We start from the raw sequence: 23,452 nt of genomic DNA, 5'->3' as shown, positions 1-23,452 counted from the left end.
CTAACGCTGCAGCTCGGGTGGGAGGTTATCTCCTTGCTTCACAGTCGGTGTTGGTAATTAGGTAACAGGACCAAATTGACCAGCAACCCTACCTAATACCAACCGGAAGGAACGGGGTAATTTCAGGATCACGTCGGTCAGTAACAGACAAGGGGATTAACCCCCTCTTGGTAAGGGGAAAAGGCCGACGTTTGAGATCCGCAACAGTATGTTAAATATGAAATCCTTACATTCATTGTTTGCTTTGTTCAATATGAAATCCTTACATTCATTGTTTGCTTTGTTCAATATGAAATCCTTACATTCATTGTTTGCTTTGTTCAATATGAAATCCTTACATTCATTGTTTGGTTTGTTCAATACGAAATCCTTACATTCATTGTTTTGTGTGTTCAATATGAAATCCTTACATTAATTGTTTTGTGTGTTCAATATGAAATCCTTACATGCATTGTTTGCTTTGTTCAATATGAAATCCTTACATTCATTGTTTGGTTCGTTCAATACGAAATCCTTACATTCATTGTTTGGTTCATTCAATACGAAATCCTTACATTCATTGTTTTGTTTGTTCAATATGAAATCCTTACATTCATTGTTTTGTTTGTTCAACATGAAATCCTTACATTAATTGTTTGCTATGTTCAATATGAAATCCTTACATTCATTGTTTTGTTTGTTCAATATGAAATCCTTACATTCATTGTTTTGTTTGTTCAATATGAAATCCTTACATTCATTGTTTTGTTTGTTCAATATGAAATCCTTACATTCATTGTTTTGTTTGTTCAATATGAAATCCTTACATTCATTGTTTTGTTTGTTCAATATGAAATCCTTACATTCATTGTTTTGTTTGTTCAATATGAAATCCTTACATTCATTGTTTTATTTGTTCAATTTGAAATCCTAACATTCATTGTTTGCTTTGTTCAATATGAAATCCTTACATTCATTGTTTGCTTTGTTCAATATGAAATCCTTATTCATTTTTTGGCTTGTTCAATACGAAATCCTTACATTCATTGTTTTGTTTGTTCAATATGAAATCCTTACATTCATTGTTTGGTTCGTTCAATACAAAATCCTTACATTCATTGTTTTGTGTGTTCAATATGAAATCCTTATATTCATTGTTTGCTTTGTTCAATATGCAATTCTTACATTCATTGTTTTGTTTGTTCAATATGAAATCCTTACATTCATTGTTTTGTTTGTTCAATATGAAATCCTTACATTCATGGTTTGGTTCGTTCAATACGAAATCCTTACATTCATTGTTTTGTGTGTTCAATATGAAATCCTTATATTCATTGTTTGCTTTGTTCAATATGCAATTCTTACATTCATTGTTTTGTTTGTTCAATATGAAATCCTTACATTCATTGTTTTGTTTGTTCAATATGAAATCCTTACATTCATTGTTTGGTTCGTTCAATACGAAATCCTTACATTCATTGTTTTGTGTGTTCAATATGAAATCCTTATATTCATTGTTTGCTTGGTTCAATATGCAATTCTTACATTCATTGTTTTGTTTGTTCAATATGAAATCCTTACATTCATTGTTTTGTTTGTTCAATATGAAATCCTTACATTCATTGTTTGCTTTGTTCAATATGAAATCCTTACATTCATTGTTTTGTGTGTTCAATATGCAATTCTTACATTCATTGTTTTGTTTGTTCAATATGAAATCCTTACATTCATTGTTTGCTTTGTTCAATATGCAATTCTTACATTCATCGTTTGCTTTGCTCAATACGAAATCCTTCCATTCATTGTTTGCTTTGTTCAATATGCAATTCTTACATTCATTGTTTGGTTTGTTTAATGGTTTGTTCTATGGTTTGTGCAACTGAAGGTTATGTATTCGTCCATGACTGTCTGTCTTCCTGTCTGTGAACTGGATACCTTGCAGTTATGGCCGGATTCGGACGAAACTTGGTGAACAGGTGTGACATGGACAAATTGATTCGATTTTGGTGACGATCGCATACTGGATCTGGACACTAAATTTTTTAAAGAGATAGGGCCAACAACGATATTTCAAATCATTGTGGATGGGACTCCATTTACATCTCCCTGTGATGTGATTTACATCTCCCTCCAAACAGTGATGACTCCATTTACATCTCCCTGTTTGACAACATGGACCAACTTCTATGCACTCATCCCAACTCTCTCTTCCTCATATGTGGTAACTTCCACTGTCATCATGCCAGCTGGCTGGGTGTGGGAACCTCTCACACCAGCCATTGCACCTCAGCAAAGGACTTCTGTGACTCATTGGGACTGACACAATCTGTCAATTTACCGACCGGGATCTTAGTCAATGGAGCATCTTCTCTTCTAGATTTGGTTATGACAAACTTCCCTGCAAATGTCTGCTGCCCTTCTTCTGATCCAATCGGTTCTTCTGATCATTTGCTTGTTAAAGTGGACATCTCTCTGGCCATTCTCAGAGAGCCTCCTCAGCGCCGAAGAGTCTGGCATTTCACTCAGTCAATCATCTGAACTGGTCTGCCATCTCTACTGCCTCTGACATCAACTCTTCCTGGGAATTCTTCCAAAGTAAACTGCTCTCTCTCATGCACAGATTTGTCCCATCTCATCTTCAGTTGTCATACCCCTCCTCCCGTCCATGGTACACTGAAGCTTGTGGTGAGGCAGTTGCCATGAAACAACTTGCCTTCTCCTCAAGGAAGGCAAATCCAATGGAAGGCAATCTCATTTCCTTTCACAAAGCTGGGAACAAGTGTGTGTCTACCCTCAGGAGAGCCAGGAAACAATATCTCTCTACTCTCAAGACTGAACTCTGAAACCTGTCTCCCTCCTCCAAATCCTGGTGGCGACTGGACAAATCTGTTTCTGGTGTTTGTTCCCCCTCCTCCCCTCCCTTACCAACAATGGCTACACAGCTGACACCGCACGTTAAAAAGCCAAATGCCTCAACTCTTTGTTGCCTCAAAATCTTGTGTCCCGAACCCATCTCTCTCTGTACGCACCTTACCCAGTCGAACCCAGCTGCTCCTGGACTCTGTGTCCTTCTTTCCTGACAAGGTGGAGAAGTTTCTGTCAAACCTCGACTCTGATTCTGCAACTGGACCAGATGGCATCAGCCCACGGGTCCTAAAATCCTGCTCTACCGCTCTATATCACCCTGTCTGTTCTCTTCACCCTCTCTTTTGCTCAAGGTCATCTGCCATCAGTTTGGAAATCAGCAAACATTACCGCTTTACACAAAAAAGTGCAAAAACAGGTCCTTGCAACGACAGACCAATCAGCCTGCTCCCAATTATCAGCAAAGTCATGGAATCAATCATCGCATCTGACATCAAATCCTTCCTCTTCTTCAATGGCTTGACCTCTGATCATCAATTTGGATTCAGACCAAGTCATTCTACTCTGGACATGCTGCATCTGCTGTCTCAGCAATGGATGGAGGTCCTCAATGCCAAACAGGAAATCAGAGCTGTCTCCCTTGACATATCTTGTGCCTTCGATACGGTCTGGCACCCCGCTCTGCTCACCAAACTCTGCTCGTATGGTATCCATGGAAACCTCCACGCTTGGCTTGCAGACTTCCTTTCTGGTCGCAGTCAATGTGTGACCCTGAATGGATTTCTCTCATCTCCCCTTACTGTTCAGGCTGCAGTTCCCCAAGGCAGTGTTCTGGGCCCTGTGCTTTTTCTGGTCTTCATTAATGATCTCTCCGACTCTCTGGAAAATCCTCTCTATCCCTTTGTTGATGACTCCACTCTCTGCCGCTCCATATCTCAACCCTCATGTCGGCAGACAGCAGCCTCTTCACGCTCTGCAGACCTGGACAATATCACAAACTGGTGAAACAAGTGGAACATGTCCTTCAATCCTGACAAATCTCACACTCTCACTTTGTCTCTCCGAAAAGACCGTCTGGACAACCCTCCCATCTATTTTCTGAACAATCCTCTCCAAGAAGTGCTGTCACACAAGCTTTTGGGTCTCAATATCTGCCATGATCTTTCCTCGGAAAACCACATTTCCAAGCTGGCCTCTAAAGCCAGTCGCCGGCTGGGCATCCTCCGTTGTGTGAAGTCCTTTCTGGGCACTTCCGAGCTCTTCACCACATACAAAGCTTTCATGCGCAGCTCAATGGAATACTGCTCTCCCCTCTGGTGCTCCTGCCTCACACCTAGCTCGGCTTCATGCGGTTGAAACCAAAGCATTCAGAATCATTGGAATCTCCCGCGATGAAGCTGTCGCAGGCAGGTAGGTGGTCTTTTTGTCTTCTACCGACTCCTCTCCGGCCTTGCTCCCCCTGCTCTGTCTGTGCTCTGTCCCCCAAATATTCATGCAGGACACAAGATCTGCCAGCAACCCTCTTCAGGTGAAACTGCCAAAATCAAGACCCTCTGCTCACCTTCACTCCTTCATTCCTCTTTTTCCCCGCCTCTGGAACAATTTCCCACACTCTCTTCAATCCTTCTCCTCCCTCCAGGTCTTTAAAACAGTTGTTTTAAAGGATCAGCCCTTCTTCTCTCTTATATTCTCTTATCTTAGACCATATCTTATCTTCCCCCATCCAAAACCTTGATCTTTTCTACCCCCGTTAAAACGCCCTAAATCCACCTCTTTGAATCCCCAGCTTCTTTCCTGGGGTTCCTACAAGTGTACATTTGCTTTGTAGCGTGTACCCCATTCCCTCCTGCCCCAGCCCTTCCCCTTCCACAGATCTACGGGGGTGCCTGTTCTCTTCTGTTGTTGTGCTTGAGTTCTTCTCTCTCTCCCTCTCTTGTCTCCCGCTCCCTTCATTGCATGTTTTGTGTGTCTGCGCATGTTTTTCATGTTCAGTGTGTTAGCTCTTACGCAAGCCTAGATTCTGTATCCCCCAAAAAAAAAAGGTCAACTCAAGGTCAAACTTCTAAAATCATCAATTTTCACCTGATAAATAATCAATTTTCATTCAATTGACCTGAGTATTGAGTAAGATTGTTAATCATAATCTAAATGAAATGGACAAGTTGAAGTATCCATAGCAACTTTTTTGGGGGTTGGGGGGAGGAAGGGGGTGTATTTTGCAAGTATCGTGCTCCTTGTCTGTTTGTCTGTGAACAGGATATCTGAAAAAGCTGTGGATGAATTTGGACGCAATTTCGTGGAGATGTTGAGTATGTGACAAGGACGAAATGATTAGATTTGGTGAAGATTCAGATACGGATCTGGATCCAATAATTTTTAAAGTGATTATTCACCATTGAGAGAATGGGCCAAAAACGACATATAGCACGATATCTCAAAAAAGATGTGGACGGATTCAGATGAAACTTGGCGGACAGGTTGGGTGTGTGACAAGGAAGAATTGATTACATTTTGGTGAAGATTCTAATCTGACTCCAGATCAGATAATTTTTTGAAGTGATTCTTCACCATTGAGTGATAGTGCTAAAACCGATAAAGAGCACGATATCTCAAAAAGTTATGAACGGATTCGAACGAAACTTGGTGGACGCGTTATCGCAAACCTCTGGCACCCAATTACCCTGCCACTTTAAGGCTCATGCAGTTCTCAACGTCATAGCATCTTGATTACAATTTACAACTGCGTTTTAATACCCACCGTACACCTTTGGTAAATATGTGCCACATTGTGTTGTGGGAAAATGTGCACATGCAGTTTTGGAAGGGTTCATTTTAAGTTTGGGCATCCTGCGCCATACTTTTGGTCTTCCATAACATAATTTAAAATGAATAATAATTAAGGAGCCAAACTGTTCTACCTCCTTCTTATGTGTTTCAGCATCTACAGGTTCTGTATGTTCACCCTAAGCTGTTTCAGCAAATCCAAACTGATATCCTCACGGATCCAGAACACTTGGAAATGATATGCCTCACAAAGCTTTCACAGCCATGGCTGTGGCCATAAAGCACTTGAGTTATAGCCACTAACCATAGGAGGGGAATTAAACTTGGCAATTATTCAATGCTTCCATCTCGTATTTGTATACCCTTTTTAACAGGGCTATTTACTGTTTATCTGCCGCTTCTAGCCTCACGTTGAAGAATTAATTCACGCCTGCAGTTTTTTGGGAAACCTTACAGATGCCAAATCTGCGGCTTGTCTGTTGCTGCTCAGGGATACAGGAGTAAATGTACAGCACTTGCTTGCAGTGTTTATTGGATTGTCCAAGCTCTATTTACGTGCAAGTACATCGCAAATTAATTTGCAATATATACTTACGTGCAATTTTAGTTGGACGATTTTCCATACTATCACAGCCAGATGCATTCTAGGATAGCATTCATACCACGTACCATGGACGGAAACCGCAATTCATGTACATGCATCTTTTCTGGTGGGCGGACGTTATATATTCACATTTTAGTGTCTGTTTGTTACTTTGCAAAACAGAACATTTGCAAATAATATATTGGTTTGTCTGGTCTGGTCTGTTATTCTGTCTGCTTTTCACCCCTCAGCCCAAATTGGGCTAAGGGGTATTGTCGTCACAGGCGTCGTCCGGGCGTCCGTCAACTTTTGGTTTCCGTCAATTTCAAGCAGAACGGCTTGTCCGATTAAATCCATTTTTGCAGTGTGTGTTGGGGTTGAGTAGAGGAAGGTTCCTTTCGAAAATGGGCGCGCTGCGATTTTAAATATGGCCGCCACGGTAGCCATCTTGAAATTGGTTTCCGTCAATTTCGAGCAGAATGGCTTGTCCGATTAAATCCATTTTTGCAGTGTGTGTTGGGGTTGGGTAGAGGAAGGTGCCTTTCGAAAATGGGCGCGCTGCGATTTTCAATATGGCCGCCACGGCAGCCATCTTGAAATTAGTTTCTGTCAATTTCGAGTTGAACGGCTTGTCCGATTAAATCCATTTTTGCAGTGTGTGTTGGGGTTGAGTAGAGGAAGGTTCATGGGCGCGCTGCGATTTTCAATATGGCCGCCACGGCAACCATCTTGAAATTAGTTTCCGTCAATTTCAAGCAGAACGGCTTGTCCGATTAAATCCATTTTTGCAGTGTGTGTTGGGGTTGAGTAGAGGAAGGTTCCTTTCAAAAATGGGCGTGCTGCGATTTTAAATATGGCCGCCACGGCAGCCATCTTGAAATTGGTTTCCACCATGCATGGGCTGAGGGGTTACGCCTGCTTTGCGGTGTAGTCAGGGCCCTTAGGGATATTTTGGTTCAAATTCTTCCAAAAGCATCAAATTTGGCACAGATGTTGCCCATGCCATACTCTTTCGATTTTTGATGGGCACCAAGGGCGGTATGATCCGGGGACCATACCGGTCCATCCCGCCATGTCACCTGACCTATGACGTCATAATTAGGATATGCATCCAATCACATGGCGTACTATAAGTGGTCAAAGTTCAAAATGAATCGATCGAAAAATGAAGGCAGGGATCCATTTTTAAGGTTTTCATAAAATCCAATATGGCCGCCAGGTCACATGACCTATGACGTCATATTTATGACATGTATACAATCATGTATACATGAACCCGGATCATGATCGCACAAAAATTAAACACAAGGATATGGCATACAGTTCATAAAACATCGAAATCCGTACCTTTGTAATTCGACTGATGAACTGCATATGCCTGAAAATTAGGAAATAGACATGTAAATATTTCCTCTAATTGTCAAAAATAAGGTCAGAGTTCGATTACCCAACCCAGAAACATAAAATGGTGAACCTTGCGTAAATCTTGACAAAAAACTCAAAAACCGACATGTTTGACTCAAAAATGACCTTTAAGATGACCTTGAGGGTTGACCTTGACCTCGAATCATCAAAATGACATCATAATTGGATTCCTCGACCTCGAAAACCCCTGAAAAGTGGTATCATACATGATTCCAACCCTTTTGGTTATTTAACTGATTTTCCTCTAATCCGGGTGGTGGCCATTTAGTATTTCGCCAATATGGGGCCCCCGGGGGGGGGGGGCGCCCGTCTTGGCGCCCGTCAAAAATCGAAAGAGTATGGCATGGGCAACATCTGGGCCAAATTTGGTGCTTTTGGAAGAATTTGAACCAAACGGCCCCAAAATATCCCTAAGGGCCCTGACTAGTCCTATTTATTATACTAGGGCATGCCCGTACTATATATAAGCTAGGACGTGCCCGTACGTGGGTGCCCGTTCCTTGCCAAAAAAAAAAAAAAAAAAAAATTTGTGTAGGGGTGTGTGTGTGTAAACATCCTAGGGCGTGCCCGTACGTGGGTGCAAAAAAACATGCGTGCAAACAACAACAACAAAAAAAAACTTTGAAACCACGTGGCAGTAACGACCACAGAACCCCCCCCCCCCCTCTATTTACATGAATGGTTTGGTCCATTCGCAACGACCACAGAACCCCCCCCTCTATTTACATGCAATGGTTTGGTCCAAAGCGAACGGCTTGCAGTGTTTGGTAAAGAAATCGCCATAGCTCGGTAACTACTTCTCCGATTAATATGAAACCTTGAAAAGGCACATCCTCGGGTCCCCAGCAATATACCTGGCAAGTTTAAAGTATATCGGACCGGTAGTTGTCGAGAAACAGCGGTCACAGACAAACATACACACATACACACATACATACACACAGAGATTAATGGAATTATAGATAGATATACTAGCGTGACACCACACATCGTTTCAGAGGGATAGACATCTTTGACCATTTCGGTGTCTTTTGGGTCTTCATAGTGTTTTGGGTCTTCATGGTGTTGTGTTTTGGGTCTTCATGGTGTTTTGGGTCTTCAGTGCCATTTGGGTCTTCAGGGTCTTTTGGATCCTCTGGGCCTTTAAGGGTATTTTGGGTGTTTTAGGTCTTTAGGGTCTTTTGGTTCCTCTGAGTCTTTAAGAATCTTTTGGTCTTTGGGGTGTTTTGGGTTTTCAGGGTGTTTTAGGTCTTCTGGGTCTTTCGAGTCTTCAGGGTCTTTTGGGTTTTCAGAGTGTTTTGGGTCTTCGGGGTATTTTGGGTCTTCAGGGCCATTTGGATCTTCAGGGCCTTTTGGATCCTCTGGGCCTTTAAGCGTATTTTGGGTCTTCGGGGTATTTTGGGTCTTCAGGGTGTTTTGGGTCTTCAGGGTGTTTGGGGTTTTTGGGGTCTTCGGGGTGTTTTGGGTCTTCAGGGTCTTTTGGAGCCTCAGGGCCTTTAAGGGTATTTTGGGTCTTTGGGGTATTCTGGGGCTTTTGGGTCTTTTGGGTCTTTAAGGGTATTTTGGGTCTTCAGGGGTCTTGGTGGTCTTCAGGGTCTTGGAGGACTTAAAGGGTCGTCAAAGGTCTGAGGGGTCTCAGCAGTCTAAACCTAATTAAGAGTTCACAGATTGTGTTTTGGGTGTTATTTTATTTGAATAAGAGGAAGACGTTTGGGTCGCATATAAACATACATAACCATATACGTTTGCTCTATTATAATAAGATTTATATTTTTTCATACTTGGGCTAAGACTCGTAGGCTAAAGAGCTCACACACACACACACACACACACACACACACACACACACACACACACACACACACACACACACACACACACACACACACACACACACACACACACACACACACACACACACACACACACACACACACACACACACACACTGACGAGACAAACACTTAACACAGCTACTGAGTTTGGGGGAAGTCCGTCACAAAGTCACTTCCTGGGATACTCTGGGTACCAGTGACGTCATAACAATGGCGCCGCTTTTCTCACTGTGCTCAGTGGGGAATTTCCTCAAGAGTAATTTCCTCCTACCCAATACCCATGGATGGCAACCGATGGGGATTGCCCGTGTTCTACCTTTTCAAGCAAGGAAGCAACACCTACCATTTTAAAAGTCATTGGTATGACCTGAACTGGTCCAAACTGGATGGGTGTTTTTTAGGAGACACCATTTCCTTACTGGATTGCCGTTGGCTCCCTACGGGAGCTCATCCGCCCTTTGCCAAGTGTTGTTTTTGGTCCTGGCAGCGTGTCACAGTCCCGGTAGTGTATGGTAGTGTATGTGTATGACCGGTAGTGTATATGTGTATAAAATCTGGTCAAACTTAGTCAAAGCTCAAGGTCAACACGAAACATGTCAAACATTTTAGGCTGCAATTAGAAAATGTAACAGCCAAATTTGTTATGCATAGCATTCAATCATGTAATCACTTGCTAGGTCAAATTTGAGAAACTTCCAAATTGCTGTTTCCATGGCAACTATTGTTTATTTGGAATCTCACAGATATCGTGCTATGTGAGAGAAGGATATCTCAAAAAGTCTGTTTGTGAGCAGGATATATCAAAAAGCTATGGATTCGGAAGAAACTTGGTAGATATGTTGAGTGTTTGACAAGGCCGAATCAAGTTGGTTTTGGTGAAGATCTGGAAACGAGTTTTTTATGCCTCCGCCGACGAAGTCGCCGGAGACATTGTGTTTTCCGGTTGTCCATCCGTCTGTCCGTCCGCGATAAATTGAGAATGGCTAAAGGGATCTTAGTCAAACTTGGTACAGGTATGTATAATGAGGTAAAAATGAACTGATTACATTGTGGGGGTGACGAGGTCAAAGGGCAAAGGTCAGAGGTCATGTTAGGTAAAAAAAATGCTGTTACCACGATAACTTGTGAACCAGTGATGCGATTCTGACCAAATTTGGTACACTTATGTAGAATGATGTAAAGATGAACTGATTAGATTTTGGGGTCAAGAGGTCAAAGGTCAAAGTCTGCAATCGGTCTATAACTTGAGAACGGCTGAAGTGATCTAATACAAACTTGGGACAGGTATGTATAATGTTGTAAAGATAAAGTGATTAGATTTTGTGGTCAAATGTCAAATCTGTAATAGGTCTATAACTTGAGAACGGCTGAAGTGCTCTAATTCAAACTTGGTACAGGTATGTATAATGTTGTAAAGATTAACTTATTCAATTTTGGGGTCAAAGGTCAAATCTGTAATAGGTCAAAAACTTGAGAACGGCTGAAGTGATATAATTAAAACTTGGTACAAGTATGTATAATATTGTAAAGATTAAGTGATTAGATTTTGGTGTCAAAGGTCAAATCTGTAATAGGTACACCACCGGTCAAAAGTTTTAGAACACCTCAATTTTTCCAGTTTTTATTGCAATTTACGCAGTTTAATGTCTCAATGTACTGAGAAATTAAGCATAGAACAAATAAACAATTGGAGATAAAAAAAGAAATCATAGAATCATTTTGTTTAACAAAATTTAATTTAAATTTTTGACTCAGCAAAGTAGCCACCTTTTGCAGATATAACCGCCGAACACACTCGTGGCATTCTTTCTACAATGGAAATCAAATATTGTTCGGGAAGTTCTTCCCAACACTGTTGCAGAAGTTCCCACAAATGTGTTGCACTTGTAGGTTGTTTTGCTTTCACCCTTCTGTCCAGTTCATCACAAACCAGCTCGATGGGGTTTAAGTCTGGAGACTGTGCTGGCCATTCCATGATTTGAAGCCTACCGTCTTGTTATTTTCCTCGAAGGTAGTTTTGACATAGCCCGAAGGTGTGTTTAAGGTCATTATCTTGCTGTAGGATGAACCCCTGACCGACAAGGCGTGTACCAGAGGGTATGTGTACCAGAGGGTGCCAGTCACTCTGGGCAAGTTGCCGAATCTGGATCCAGCTAAAGAGCCCCAGACCATCTCGCTTCCTCCTCCATGTTTGACAGTTGATGTCACACACTGAGGAACCATCCTTTCGCCTACTCGACAGCATACAAAACCCTGCGTGATGAACCAAATAATTCAAATTTTGATTCATCAGTCCATAAGACCTTCTTCCAGTCTTCAGTAGTCCACTGGCGGTGCTTCATGGCCCAGGCAAGCCTTTTTTTCAAATTTTGCCATCTTAGCAATGGCTTTCTTACTGCCACTCGGCCTGTCAAACCTGCAGCTCGAAGTCTTCTCTTCACAATTGAAACTGAGATTTGCTTACTTCGACCAGTGTTAAGCTGTGCTTGAAGCGGTTGTCCTGTGAGCCGCCGATCACGCAAGGTGTTGACTCTCAGAAACTTGCCTTCTGATTCTGTTGTGGCTTTGGGTCTGCCAGACCTCTTCCTGTCAGAGTTTCCTCCAGTTTCCAATATACTACTTCCTGCAGTGCAATATTGTCCAAATAATGCTTCAGAGGGTGTAGTGACAGTCTGTTCCAATACTGCTTTCACACAGACAGGGAGTTTGTAATCAAGTAATCAGCAGAGGTTGGGACACCTGGAGGAATTGTTTGCATCAACTTTCAAGGCTTAATTTACTTACATTGCCGCAGAACAGCTGTAAGTTGTTAACCCATTACTTGTTCCCTGAAGAAGGCCTTTTTTTACAATATAACTGTGCAATTTACATTATTTTCCCGTTTTTGCTAACTGAAACTTTTTTTTAACCTCGAGCAGTTTATTGCTTACCTTTGTACCATTTCAGGTTATTCACTGGACTTGAATTGCTTAAATTGCAATAAAAACCTGGAAAAATTGAGGTGTTCTAAAACTTTTGACCGGTAGTGTATATACCTCGACAACGGCTGAAGTGATCTCATTAAAACTTGGTACAGGTATGTATAATGATGTAAAGATTAACTGATTAGATTTTGGGTTCAAGAGTTCAAAGGTTAAAGGACAAAGTCTGTAATAGGTCTATAACTTGAGAATGGCTAAAGGTATCTAATTCAAACTTTGTACAGATATGTATAATGATGTGAAGATTAACGGATTAAATTTTGTGGTCCGAAGGTCAAAGGCCAAAGGTCAGAGGTCATGTCTGGTAAAATGTGAGAACTTGTGAACAGCTGAAGAGATGTAATTAAAACTTGATACAGGTATGTATAATGATGTAAACATGAACTGATTAAATTTTGGGGTCAATAGGTCGAAGGTCATGTCAGGTTAAAATGTGCTAATTTGGGCACAGCTGAATGGATTTATATCAAACTTGATACAAGTATTATAATGATGTGATAATGTGGGCAGAGGCGTATCAGGTGACGTTGAAGAGTGCCGTTCTAGTTTTTTATAAAGTGATTCTTCACCATTGAAAGATGGGGTCATAAACGATATATAGCACGATATTTCAAAAAGTTATCGACGGATTCGGATGAAAGATGGTCATCAGGTTGGGTTTGTGACAAGGACAAATTGATTCGATTTTGGTGACGATCCAAATCCGGATCCGATAATTTTTTAAGTGATTCTTCACATTGAGAGATGGTGCCAAAACGATATATAGCACGATATTTCAAAACTTTGTGGACGAGTTATGTCTAAACTTGGTGGACGAGTTGGTTAGGTGACAAGAACAAGCTGATTAGATTTTAGTTCAGGTCTCAATCCAGATCCGGTCTATCAGAGGGATACAAAATGTTGACTGTTCAGCCTGGCGGAGGTATTCTCTCTATCAACTGCTGTTCTAGTTTTTAAATGTCTTTTTGATTGCAGCTTCCACGACCCCAATGAATTGACCTTGTACATGGGGAAATAAACTATTTTTAGGCAATCAATGGTCTTCAGTGAGGATGTAACTTGAAGAGCTCAATATAAAATATAACAAGAATCACTTTTTCCCCCCCTCTATTATTATTTTTTTTTTTTTTTACAGAAAAGAGATACATTTTGAATTTACTTTTTGAACAATATATGATATATCCAATGGTAATTGCAAGAAAAGGGCTTTCATGAATGTGTTGTCTTAGACTTAGAGTCATTGCCCAACTGCAGAAAATTGCAAGTTTAAAGAGGTTATGATGATGAGCCGAAGACTACATGTGAGATGCGAACAACCTGGGTATTTAACTGTCTATACTTTATAGTCAATTATTATTATTATTTTTTGTATACAAGATCGAGGCTCGTGTAAGAGCTAACATTAATCACAAAAAGACAAACTGACACATAAAACATGTGATAAAGGGAGTGGGAGACAAGATGGGGAGAGAGAGGGAAGCACACAAGTACAACATTTGAGAGCAGGGACTTTGGGAGATCTGTGGGAGGGAAAGGGCTTGGGGCATGGGAAGGAGGGGCGGTGGGAGAGGTACAAAACACATGGACACTGCTGGGACTTTCTGGAAAGAAGTCGGTATTTCAAAAAAGTGGATCTGGGGTGAATTAACGGCGGTAGAAAAGATCAAGGTTTTGGATGGTGGAAGATAAGAGATGGTGGTGACCAGCTGTTTTAAAGACCTGGAGGGAGGAGTGGGATTGAAGAGAGTGAGGGAGTTTTTTCCAGAGGCGGGAGAAAAGAGGAATGAAAGAGTGGAGGTGAATAGAGAGTCTTGATTTTGGCAGTTTCACCATGAGAGAGTTGCAGGCAGATCTTATGTGACCTGTAGGAATATTTGGGGGACAGAGCACAGACAGAGCTAGGGGAGCTAGGCCAGAGAGGAGTCTGTAGAAGACAGAAAGACCACCAACCTGTCTGCGATGAGTGAGTCAAAGGCCCTCGGAATTAGCTTCATCGCGGGAGATTCCAATGATTCTGAAAGCTTTGGTTTCAACAGCATGAAGCCGAGCTAGGTGTGAGGCAGGAGCACCAGCCTAGAGGGGAGAACAGTATCCCATTGAGCTACGGATGAAAGCCTTGTATGTGGTGAGGAGCTCAGGTGTGCCTATAGTGTAAGAGCTGCTGCTTAAACAACAACCACACTCCGAGATAGCAAGCAGTGTAACATGATGTCAAGGGATCACCAAAGAAGACCAGGTCACTTCCTTCCTGAAGTTTTAACCATGAATTTGAAATTTGTTGACGGTGTTGGCGATAACTTGCATACTTGTCATGAAAGATGTAAATTTAAGTGGGATATTCCATGTCTACCACCAACAAGTGCTGAAAACGGGTCTTCCGGGTTAACGTACTTCCAGCCGGTGAGCAGCTCATACCTCGATGCATTGCCCTGGATTTGAAACACCAGGGTAAGAGTTAAGAGCTGGGTTGATATTCAAACACAGTATAATATACCTCGAGGCTATCATGGCACCCACAGAGGTTGTAGTAATAACATATACATGGCAGTACTTGTAGACAGCCATATAATGCATGTACAAGTTGTGGATTTTATTTCCTCCTACTTCCTGGAATACTCCATACATGATTCCCACGCCTCACTTCTCTCCATCCCTCTTTAACACTCTCCCACCGTCTTTTTTATTTTCTATCATCCACTCGCTTCTTTTTCTCAATTCGACCACCTCCTCCACGCCTTCACTCTCCATAATCCCACCTCTGCCACCAAAGTTGTATTTAACCCCTCAGGCAATTCATACAAAGTCAGCTCAAGTATTTAAAATTATCTTTGTGCCCATGTTGTCGGTTTCCTGCAGGCGTATCATTTGACATGAGGACATTGTGAGAGGTATTTTGAAAATGCATTGGCTTATGAAGAAGGATAGCGCTTTAGATAGAGAATTCATATAATGGTACAAAAATAGGAGAGAACTGAGTGGTTGGAAATCACAGTAACGTGGCATTAATTGCCTCCATTTATTCTGAGCTGTGTTAGATGACATACAATGCACGAAGGGTGCCAGGAAAGTTCCGCTGCTCGGATGGTAAGGTAGGCACATGCAGTACCTGGTGAGACATTTGACACAACCTCGGTATATATCATTGATGCTGTGCTGCAGAAGCTTTTATTGCACCAATAATTATGCTGTTGCATAAGCCACATGAATATGGAAAGATTGAATCTAATATTTGGGCATCAAAGACAAATGCAATAAATTGTGGAGGAAAAACAAAGGACTTGCCCTTTAAACGGGAATATATTGAGAAAATCTTCAGGTGCTAAAAGGGCAGGTTGAAATGCAATCGACTAATCATAGGTTTTCAATAATTGAGATATTATTCGCATTCTGTGCTCGTGTTACTCGCCATATAAATTATTAAAGTGGACATATTTAAGTCACTGATCTGCAGTTTCTCACCTTACAACTTGCTTTGCTCAAGGTCACTCAACAAGTTTCAATGGCAGATGCAGGTCACAATGCCCAGGAATGACTGGTGCTACAGACATGGGTGTGCCCATTTGGAAACCTGCCAGACTCGCTGTACGCATGTCGTCTTTCATAGGATGCTGTGGAATTGTTAATGTTAGTTGGCAGGGAACAAAAAGAAAATTGGACAATGTGTGTGTGTGTGTGTTTTGATGTGGCACAATATATGTGTGTGTACAGTATATATATGTACAGAGGATGTACATGCAGTATAAATGTATGGCATACATTATATAAACAGTACATGCGTTCAATCTGTACAGTATACTACGTACATAGTGGATGTACAGTATATTGTCAGCACTGTTCCACCTATATGCAATGTATATACATTTATTCCTGCATTAGATATACAGGGCCACATTTACGAAAGGCGTTTAATGAGTGTTTTTCTAACCTAACCCTTAAACGCTGACAAAACATCATTGTACGCACACAGCAAAACACACGTCTAAACAGCAAATTACGAAGGGAGATCAACATCCGTTTAGTTGTGGGCGTCTATATTTAGATTTAGACTGGGATATAGCCCATTGCTCCTCATAATAGGTTGATCCAGGTCATCTGGCATTACATTTAGCAGCCAACAAAATGATTCCTTCAAGAGATCCATCCATCCCTCCTTCGAGATTATCCATCCTTCCTTCCACTCATCCATCCCTCCTTCCTTCCCCTCATCCATCCATCCTTCCACTCATCAATCTCTCCTTCCACTCATCCATCCCTCCTTCGACTGCCAGGAATGGATCTGTACACGGCACACACTCAGACACCACACCTCCCTGTAGAGAGTTCCTGGTCAGACCTCTGTTAACTGAGCTCCTATCTCCCTGTTTGTATCATTCCTCCCAGTGTCCACGTACCTGGTGTTTGTTTCAGCCATCGGCAGCTCCACCCCGCGATTGCACATCCCCGCCGGCACTTCCGACATGGATTCCTGTGTCACCCGTGGGGCCACGCGTACCCCGCACGTCTTTTCCCCGGCCCCACACGTCCTTCAACCTCCTCTCTTACACTCTTTGTTTGTCCCACTGATGCTACCTCCAACCTGTCCACCATCTCCTTCTTTCTCCACGATTTGATTTTCTTTACCCCCATACTGGTGCTACTTCCCTCTGTCCCGGGTTTAATCTCTGTTACCCTTATTGTTCCCACACAAGTATTGTTCCCACAGACACACCACAGGAGATAGACATAGGGAATTGACAGGACAGAAAGAAAGTTGCGGGCAAACCTGTTAAAGCGTCTCGCCATTTAGTGCTCCCCCTGGTTCTGGTCACCTTGGCTTGACATCGTAGTGGTTTAAAATCTAGCGCTTTCCACGCGTTCCGGAATTTGGCTTTGGGGTGCAACCATGGTTTGCTTGTGACATTTTAAATACCTGTGACTTTGAGATCTGGTATGTCTCTATTCCATTTCCTGAAACCCATCCACATGCGGAGATATATCCATACACACACACACACACACACACACACACACACACACACACACACAAACACACACACACACACACACACACACACACACACATATGGACATGGACACATTGAGATCTGGGAGGGCTCCGTTCCACCTTCTGAAACCCGCATATGGAGATAACAACCAACGACACACACAGTCTCAATAACATGTTTACAGACTTTTATATTTCAGAAAAAATAATTAAATAGCAGAGAGTGGGTCGATGTGGAGTGCTACTAATACCTAACAGATGGAGTTAGCATGTGATTGATGATTCCATGTCATCAGTCAACTGTTAACAATAAGGCAGTGCAGAACAAAAACATTATAGTATTGTTTTCGTTATATCAAGTCTGTACGCATTTTATCGTTATTGTTAGGGATCCGTCACTTCCACCTTTGTTGTTATTATATACTTGTAGGATTTTTAGTTTCAGGTAATATTGTTGTTAAGATTTTTGTGTGAAATGGAGATGCCTTTAGTAAAAGGTAAAAATAAATGTTTGTGAAGGAAAAAGGAAAACGCGGCAAAGAGACCGGAAGAAGAGAGATCGTTATGGGCAAAGAGAGGAGAAGGAGAGAGAGCTGTGAGTCACGTCGAGGCTGCGAGCGGACTTGTTTTTATATATTGGTCGCGAATGAGTTGAGGCTTCCCGTGAAAGGGATTGCCCACGACATCGTCATATATTGCGAGTGCAATTAAACTTGCGTCTCAGGTTTTATCACCAAGTGTGTCATTGTTGGAGAAATCAAGCACCTCCATTACGGGCTTTTACGCCATTTTGTCCTCGAAGAAGAAGAGGCTGTCTGCTTGGTCATCTTGTTTTGTCTTTGGGATTTCCATATTGGCCTCATCGTATTGATTGCCGTTGGTTTACCTATCGGCTCAATTCCCATATCGACCTCTCACATCGTAACTCATCCACAGCCCCGCCAATACCTGCCTGTTGTTTTGCCGTTCTGCACGACCTCGACCTTCACCCCACGTGGAGATTTGTGCATGGACTTTGGGGAATGTTATATTCTACTCAGGGTTGGCGTATCATGAGTTCATTGCTTTGAGAGCATTGGGGAATGATGGTACCATCATATGTATTGTTCATTTGATGCAAGTGACATTTTCATTGTACTTTCTTTAATAGTGTTATTATTGTGTATGTGAGAGTTCTTAATACTAATTACTTGTTTTGTTCTACAAGGGCATTAGTGTGGTTTTACCATGGTTTATTAGAACACTCCAAAATACTAATCTTTCTGCCGTGTTCCCGCTCCAGACTCTGAGGTGCACCGTAACCGGGGTTTGGAGAGGTAATACGTAACTATATATATATATATATATACTATATGCGTTTTACTGGTAAAACTATATGCGTTTTACTGTATGCATGTATATATATATATATATATATATATATATATATATATATATATATATATATATATATATATATATACTTACATACTGTACATACGGTAAACCCTTAAATATCACGGTTTTGACCAATCACGTGCAACCTCTTTATGTACCGATTTAGTTATTTATCACTTAATTATTTATCACCATTTGTGGTTTTTCAGCTGAGCTGTGACTGTTATCTCGCACCATGAGGCTTTCAATCATTAATAATGTAATGCGTCGTCGAAGTGTAAAACATAGACAAATGTGATTCTTTAAATTTTGTTTATTCACTGGCTTACAGAGCTGCAGTACGATTGACAAAGGAATACGATTTAAGAGATTAATAGGGGAGGAATGGTGGGGGCGAGGGGCAGGTTTAATCTGCTTCTGAATGTTTCATCTGCTTCATTGCAGCGGGAGACTTAATCATAAAGCCGATTTATTTTTATTTTACATGTTTATTTCAATTGTGATGTGTTTATTGATGAGGGGCCCAAAACGATATTTAGCACAATATTTCAAAAGGTTGTGGATGGATTAGGACAAAACTTGATGGATGAGTTGGTCCGGTGACGAGTACAAGCCGATTCGATTTTGGTTCAGGTCCGGATCTAGATCTGACCTATCAGTGGGATGCAAACTGGCCTATCTGGCCTATCACTATCAGTGGATCAGAAACTGTTCAACCTGGTGGAGTTATGCTCTCTACAGAGTGTCATTCTAGTCTTGTGCTGTTCTGTTCTGGAACTCCTCGCCAGTGGCCTGCTTTCCCTCATTCTATAACCTTCCACAATTCAAGAAGAATGTTAACAATTTTTTTTTCTGCTGTCCTTCTAAAACCCTTCTTGTGTCGCGCCCACCTAGATTGGCCTTTGGCCTAGTGAAGAGCGAGCTCCATTAAAAAAAAAGTTTAATAGCTTTAAAAGAGTGATACAGAAGTCCGATAACTCATTGCCTCTCCAGAGAGGAAGTAAAGGAAAACTTATGCTCACTGCATTCCCTAAACTTTTTTTCCACTACATTCCATAATTCCCAGGAGTGGGCGGAAGCTGTTCTTCTGGCACCACCTACAAGTGGAGCAAGCCGCAACACTTGTCATGATGGACTACATCGAGTGAAACGACGCTACTCAGGAAGCTTGCAGCTCCCACCACTTGCTCGTCGACAGGTATACAGCACGATATTTCCAAAACTTCCTTCCATCGTGATCTATTTCACACCTTGCCTAAACCTCACTTCTACCTCCTTCACCAATTATGTGATGAAATCAATGTAAAAAGAGATCAATGTTTAAAAGAACAAACAAACAAATGAATAAATAATATATTTGTTGGTCAATAACATATATTTACTATTCTTTCATTATTCGTAACTGGTTCGACAAATCAAATGTAATGTTGACTCCTTCATTTGTTTGTGTTTCTATTCTATATTATGTCTCTTAAACCTCATCGGCTATTTCGTACTCGATTTTGTTTATTCATTCTTCAATTTCCTGCCTTCGTGACTTGGTTGCCATCATCGATGTATTCTTATGCACTCTTTCTACTCCATTTTTCACTTATATTTTTAGTGATCCATTTACTCTTCGTCATCCTGCAATAGATAGCTATGGTAACTTATCCTCCTTATCTGTTGCAACTGCATTGGTTTTGTCTTCTCTGGTGTGTCTGTAGTTTGGGACTTCCAGGCCATTGGATGTATCTTTGCGCGTTGCTCGCCCCAACACCTTGCCACTTCTGCCTCAAATCTCCATCACATGTGCAGAACCGAACAGGTCAGACTATTCCCTCGCTACGTGTAAGCACATTCACTGATTCTTTGTTCTCTTTTTGGCCTGACTCTTTGTTCCCTTCCTACATGATATTTCATTTCTTGGATGCCTTGGATTATTTGCTATGTGATTCCCACCATTCATTTTAATTATTTTTTTCAAGATCTCATATTGTTGTGATGTGTTGCCTACCTTGTGCATATGTTCTCTCTCTACAGTCGATAGCCAAAAATAATTAGTCTGCCCTGAATTGGGAGTTGGACCATGTGTGGCATAAATGACGATAGCAACACGACAAGGCATTGATGTTTGGAATCCCCTGAATTCCATTAGCTGAAAGTTTTTGGATATTATGATATGGTGCCAGAGAGAATAAAATGTCAGAGACAGATGTCCAGAAAGATGGTCCTGACTTCTTGTTTGAAGATAATGTAGGGTGTGGATAAGATAGGTGAAGTGGACTTTTTTCAGCAGAGTGGACAGTGTTAGGACCAGGGGCCATAGCTTGAGGGTAATAAAGATCCGTGCCATGTCTGTGCTGTGTCATATTTCTTCTGGAGTAACATAACTGATTTATCAATTAACAGAAAATCCCTGATAAATTGTCAATTGAATGGAAAAACAAAACCTTCCAATCTGTGGTGAACATGTGACCGACGTTTTCAACTTCACAAACACCTCCATCTGTCACCGTGTTCGTCTGGATCGCTCACATAAGGCTCGAAACGAAAAGGCTCCATAATTCCCCTAAAAGCGTTTCCATCACTAATTTTGTCTCCAATAGTTGCTTCAAAATCTCACTGCTCTATTTCAACATACTGAGAACGTTCAGAGTTAATAATTACGGTGGAATCAGTATCGGAATCCAAGCTCGAAATACACTGAGGTTCTCTATGCAAGTCGTCATTTGGATCAAGATGGGCATTCTTAGTGTGACGTCACTGGCGAAAATCTAAAATTGCCACTCTATGGCTATTATTGGCACTATGAGATTGGCAAAAAATATTCAAATATTTTTTTCCTTCAAATTAGACAGTCATTAATGATTTTCAACGGTTTTCAGAAGAAAACAAAAATTGCATTTGGGTTCCCATTTAAACAGATGGAGAAACGCAGGTTAATGCCTCAGTACGAGCAGCATTCATGGTGACCCAATCCTTCAAAAATTAGGGCACCAAAGCATGTGTCAGACAGTTGAGCAAAAGCAAGCAACACCCAAGCCACTCCTCTAACGTCCCCAACCAAGAGGCATGGCAAGGTCATGTACATGGCTCCTTCCCTCTTCATACTCATACATACAAACTGATGTATAAAACCACATGCTTCATTGTAATCCACAGTCATTGTAATTATAATGGAGCAGATGCCATATTTTGTTTTGGGAGTTGCTGAATTCGTGTTGCCATTTCAGATATCAGTCATATGTCCCATTTTATGGAAAGAGGTTTGCTGGTTTTAAACGTGGCTTTCACGAATAAATAGCATTCCATACCATTTTTTCCTCCCATTAGTTTTATGGCATTAATGATCTTGGTCCTACGTCGTTGTCCAACAAGCATGATCTCTGTCCTCTTTTTGTAAAGCTTAGTTTGGTGTTTTTCCAAGAATTTCGTCATGTCATAATTCTTATATGAGGAGTAATGTTGTCAATTATTTTGTTTATTTGGGCAAATGCGAGTCAACACAACCTGATTTTCACGAGGCCCAGGTTGCATTTAAGGTGCAGTGTTTATGTCTCATGAACTTGGGTAATAAAATGTGAAATTTTTTTCTGCTCACAAATGAGAATCGAGTTCTTTTGTGATAATAAATGTTTTTACAATGGAGAAATTTTCTGTAAGTCATTAATTTTCATGATTCATTTCTCAAAAAGGCCGTTTGCAGCAGTCATGTGACCTTGCAAACATTGAAATCAACACCATTATTGATGTTTTTTTGGAGGGGGAAGGGAGTTGAAAATGTTTGTTATAAATGTTAGTTATAAATTTTCTCCAAACAAGTTGCACAATAATAATAACAATTGTATGTATATAGCACATTTTGTCTATGGATACAAGGCGTTCACAGACTATACGAGACAGGCGAAAGAGAGAAAGAGAGAAAGAGACAGAGACAGAGACAGAGAGAGAGAGAGAGAGAGAGAGAGAGAGAGAGAGAGAGAGAGAGAGAGAGAGAGAGAAAGAAAGAAAGAGAGACCCCCCAAAGAAAGAAAATTTCAAAACAAATTTAACCACAACCTTTTCTCAGAGATCAGTGCTCAGGCCCCTGGCCACGTTTTTCAGCCTCAATGGCGTCCTCTGCAAGCCCGAAACAGGTTTTAATATGCAAGGCTTTTGGCAAAGCCTGTATACTGCTTGACACTTCAGTTGCATCAGGGTTATGTTGCTTCAGTATAAAGAGACCCTCACTGTGCTGACTTCTGCTGTAAAATTACAGACCAATCGAAGATTGGGTTTGGCATCTGTTGCAAGTGATCTCTTTCAACGGAATGAAATGACCGGAATTCCTAAAAAGGAAACAAATTGTGTGCAGGGGAAATGTAATGGAACCTCCTCATCCAGTGCTAAAACCCTGGGTATTACAAAAACTCCCCTGAAGCCGAACACCATCTCGCTTGCATTCTCCCGCTCTGCACTTTCCGAGCCATGGCCGAGGCGCAGGTGTCCGCAGGAAACTTAGTTCCCAGGATTCGTAACTCCCAGGGTTCAGGCACCGATTCCCGCTGCAAGTTCAGAGCAAAGCATGCGGTGAGGCAGAGACGTCGTTTCACCGTTTCTTCCACGAGGTGTGATGTGAATGGCAAGTTGATTGATTGGTTAGAATTGTAGTTCCTTC

General features: G+C 41.4%; 1 protein-coding gene across 3 annotated transcripts in view; it reads left to right on the top strand.

Annotated features, from left to right (window-relative positions):
* The window catches only part of LOC137421603 (3',5'-cyclic-AMP phosphodiesterase 4C-like), a 198,975-nt gene that overhangs the window by 74,709 nt on the left and 100,814 nt on the right, over positions 1-23,452 (top strand). For 2 of the 3 annotated variants that reach the window (XM_068107818.2, XM_078771207.1), the window contains exons 3-4: positions 19,880-20,011; positions 20,520-20,620. In XM_068107818.2, coding sequence (XP_067963919.2) covers positions 19,880-20,011; positions 20,520-20,620 — 233 coding nt within the window. Of the gene's footprint in view, positions 1-19,879; positions 20,012-20,519; positions 20,621-23,188; positions 23,403-23,452 lie in introns of those variants that run through there. The other variant, XM_078771208.1, reaches the window with a different exon arrangement.

Source organism: Myxine glutinosa, chromosome 2, assembly GCF_964187855.1.
Source record: "Myxine glutinosa chromosome 2, kmMyxGlut1.1, whole genome shotgun sequence".
Classification (NCBI taxonomy): Eukaryota; Metazoa; Chordata; class Myxini; order Myxiniformes; family Myxinidae; genus Myxine; species Myxine glutinosa.
Note: the sequence above shows the minus strand (reverse complement) of the source record. Positions and strands in the feature narration are given on the sequence as shown.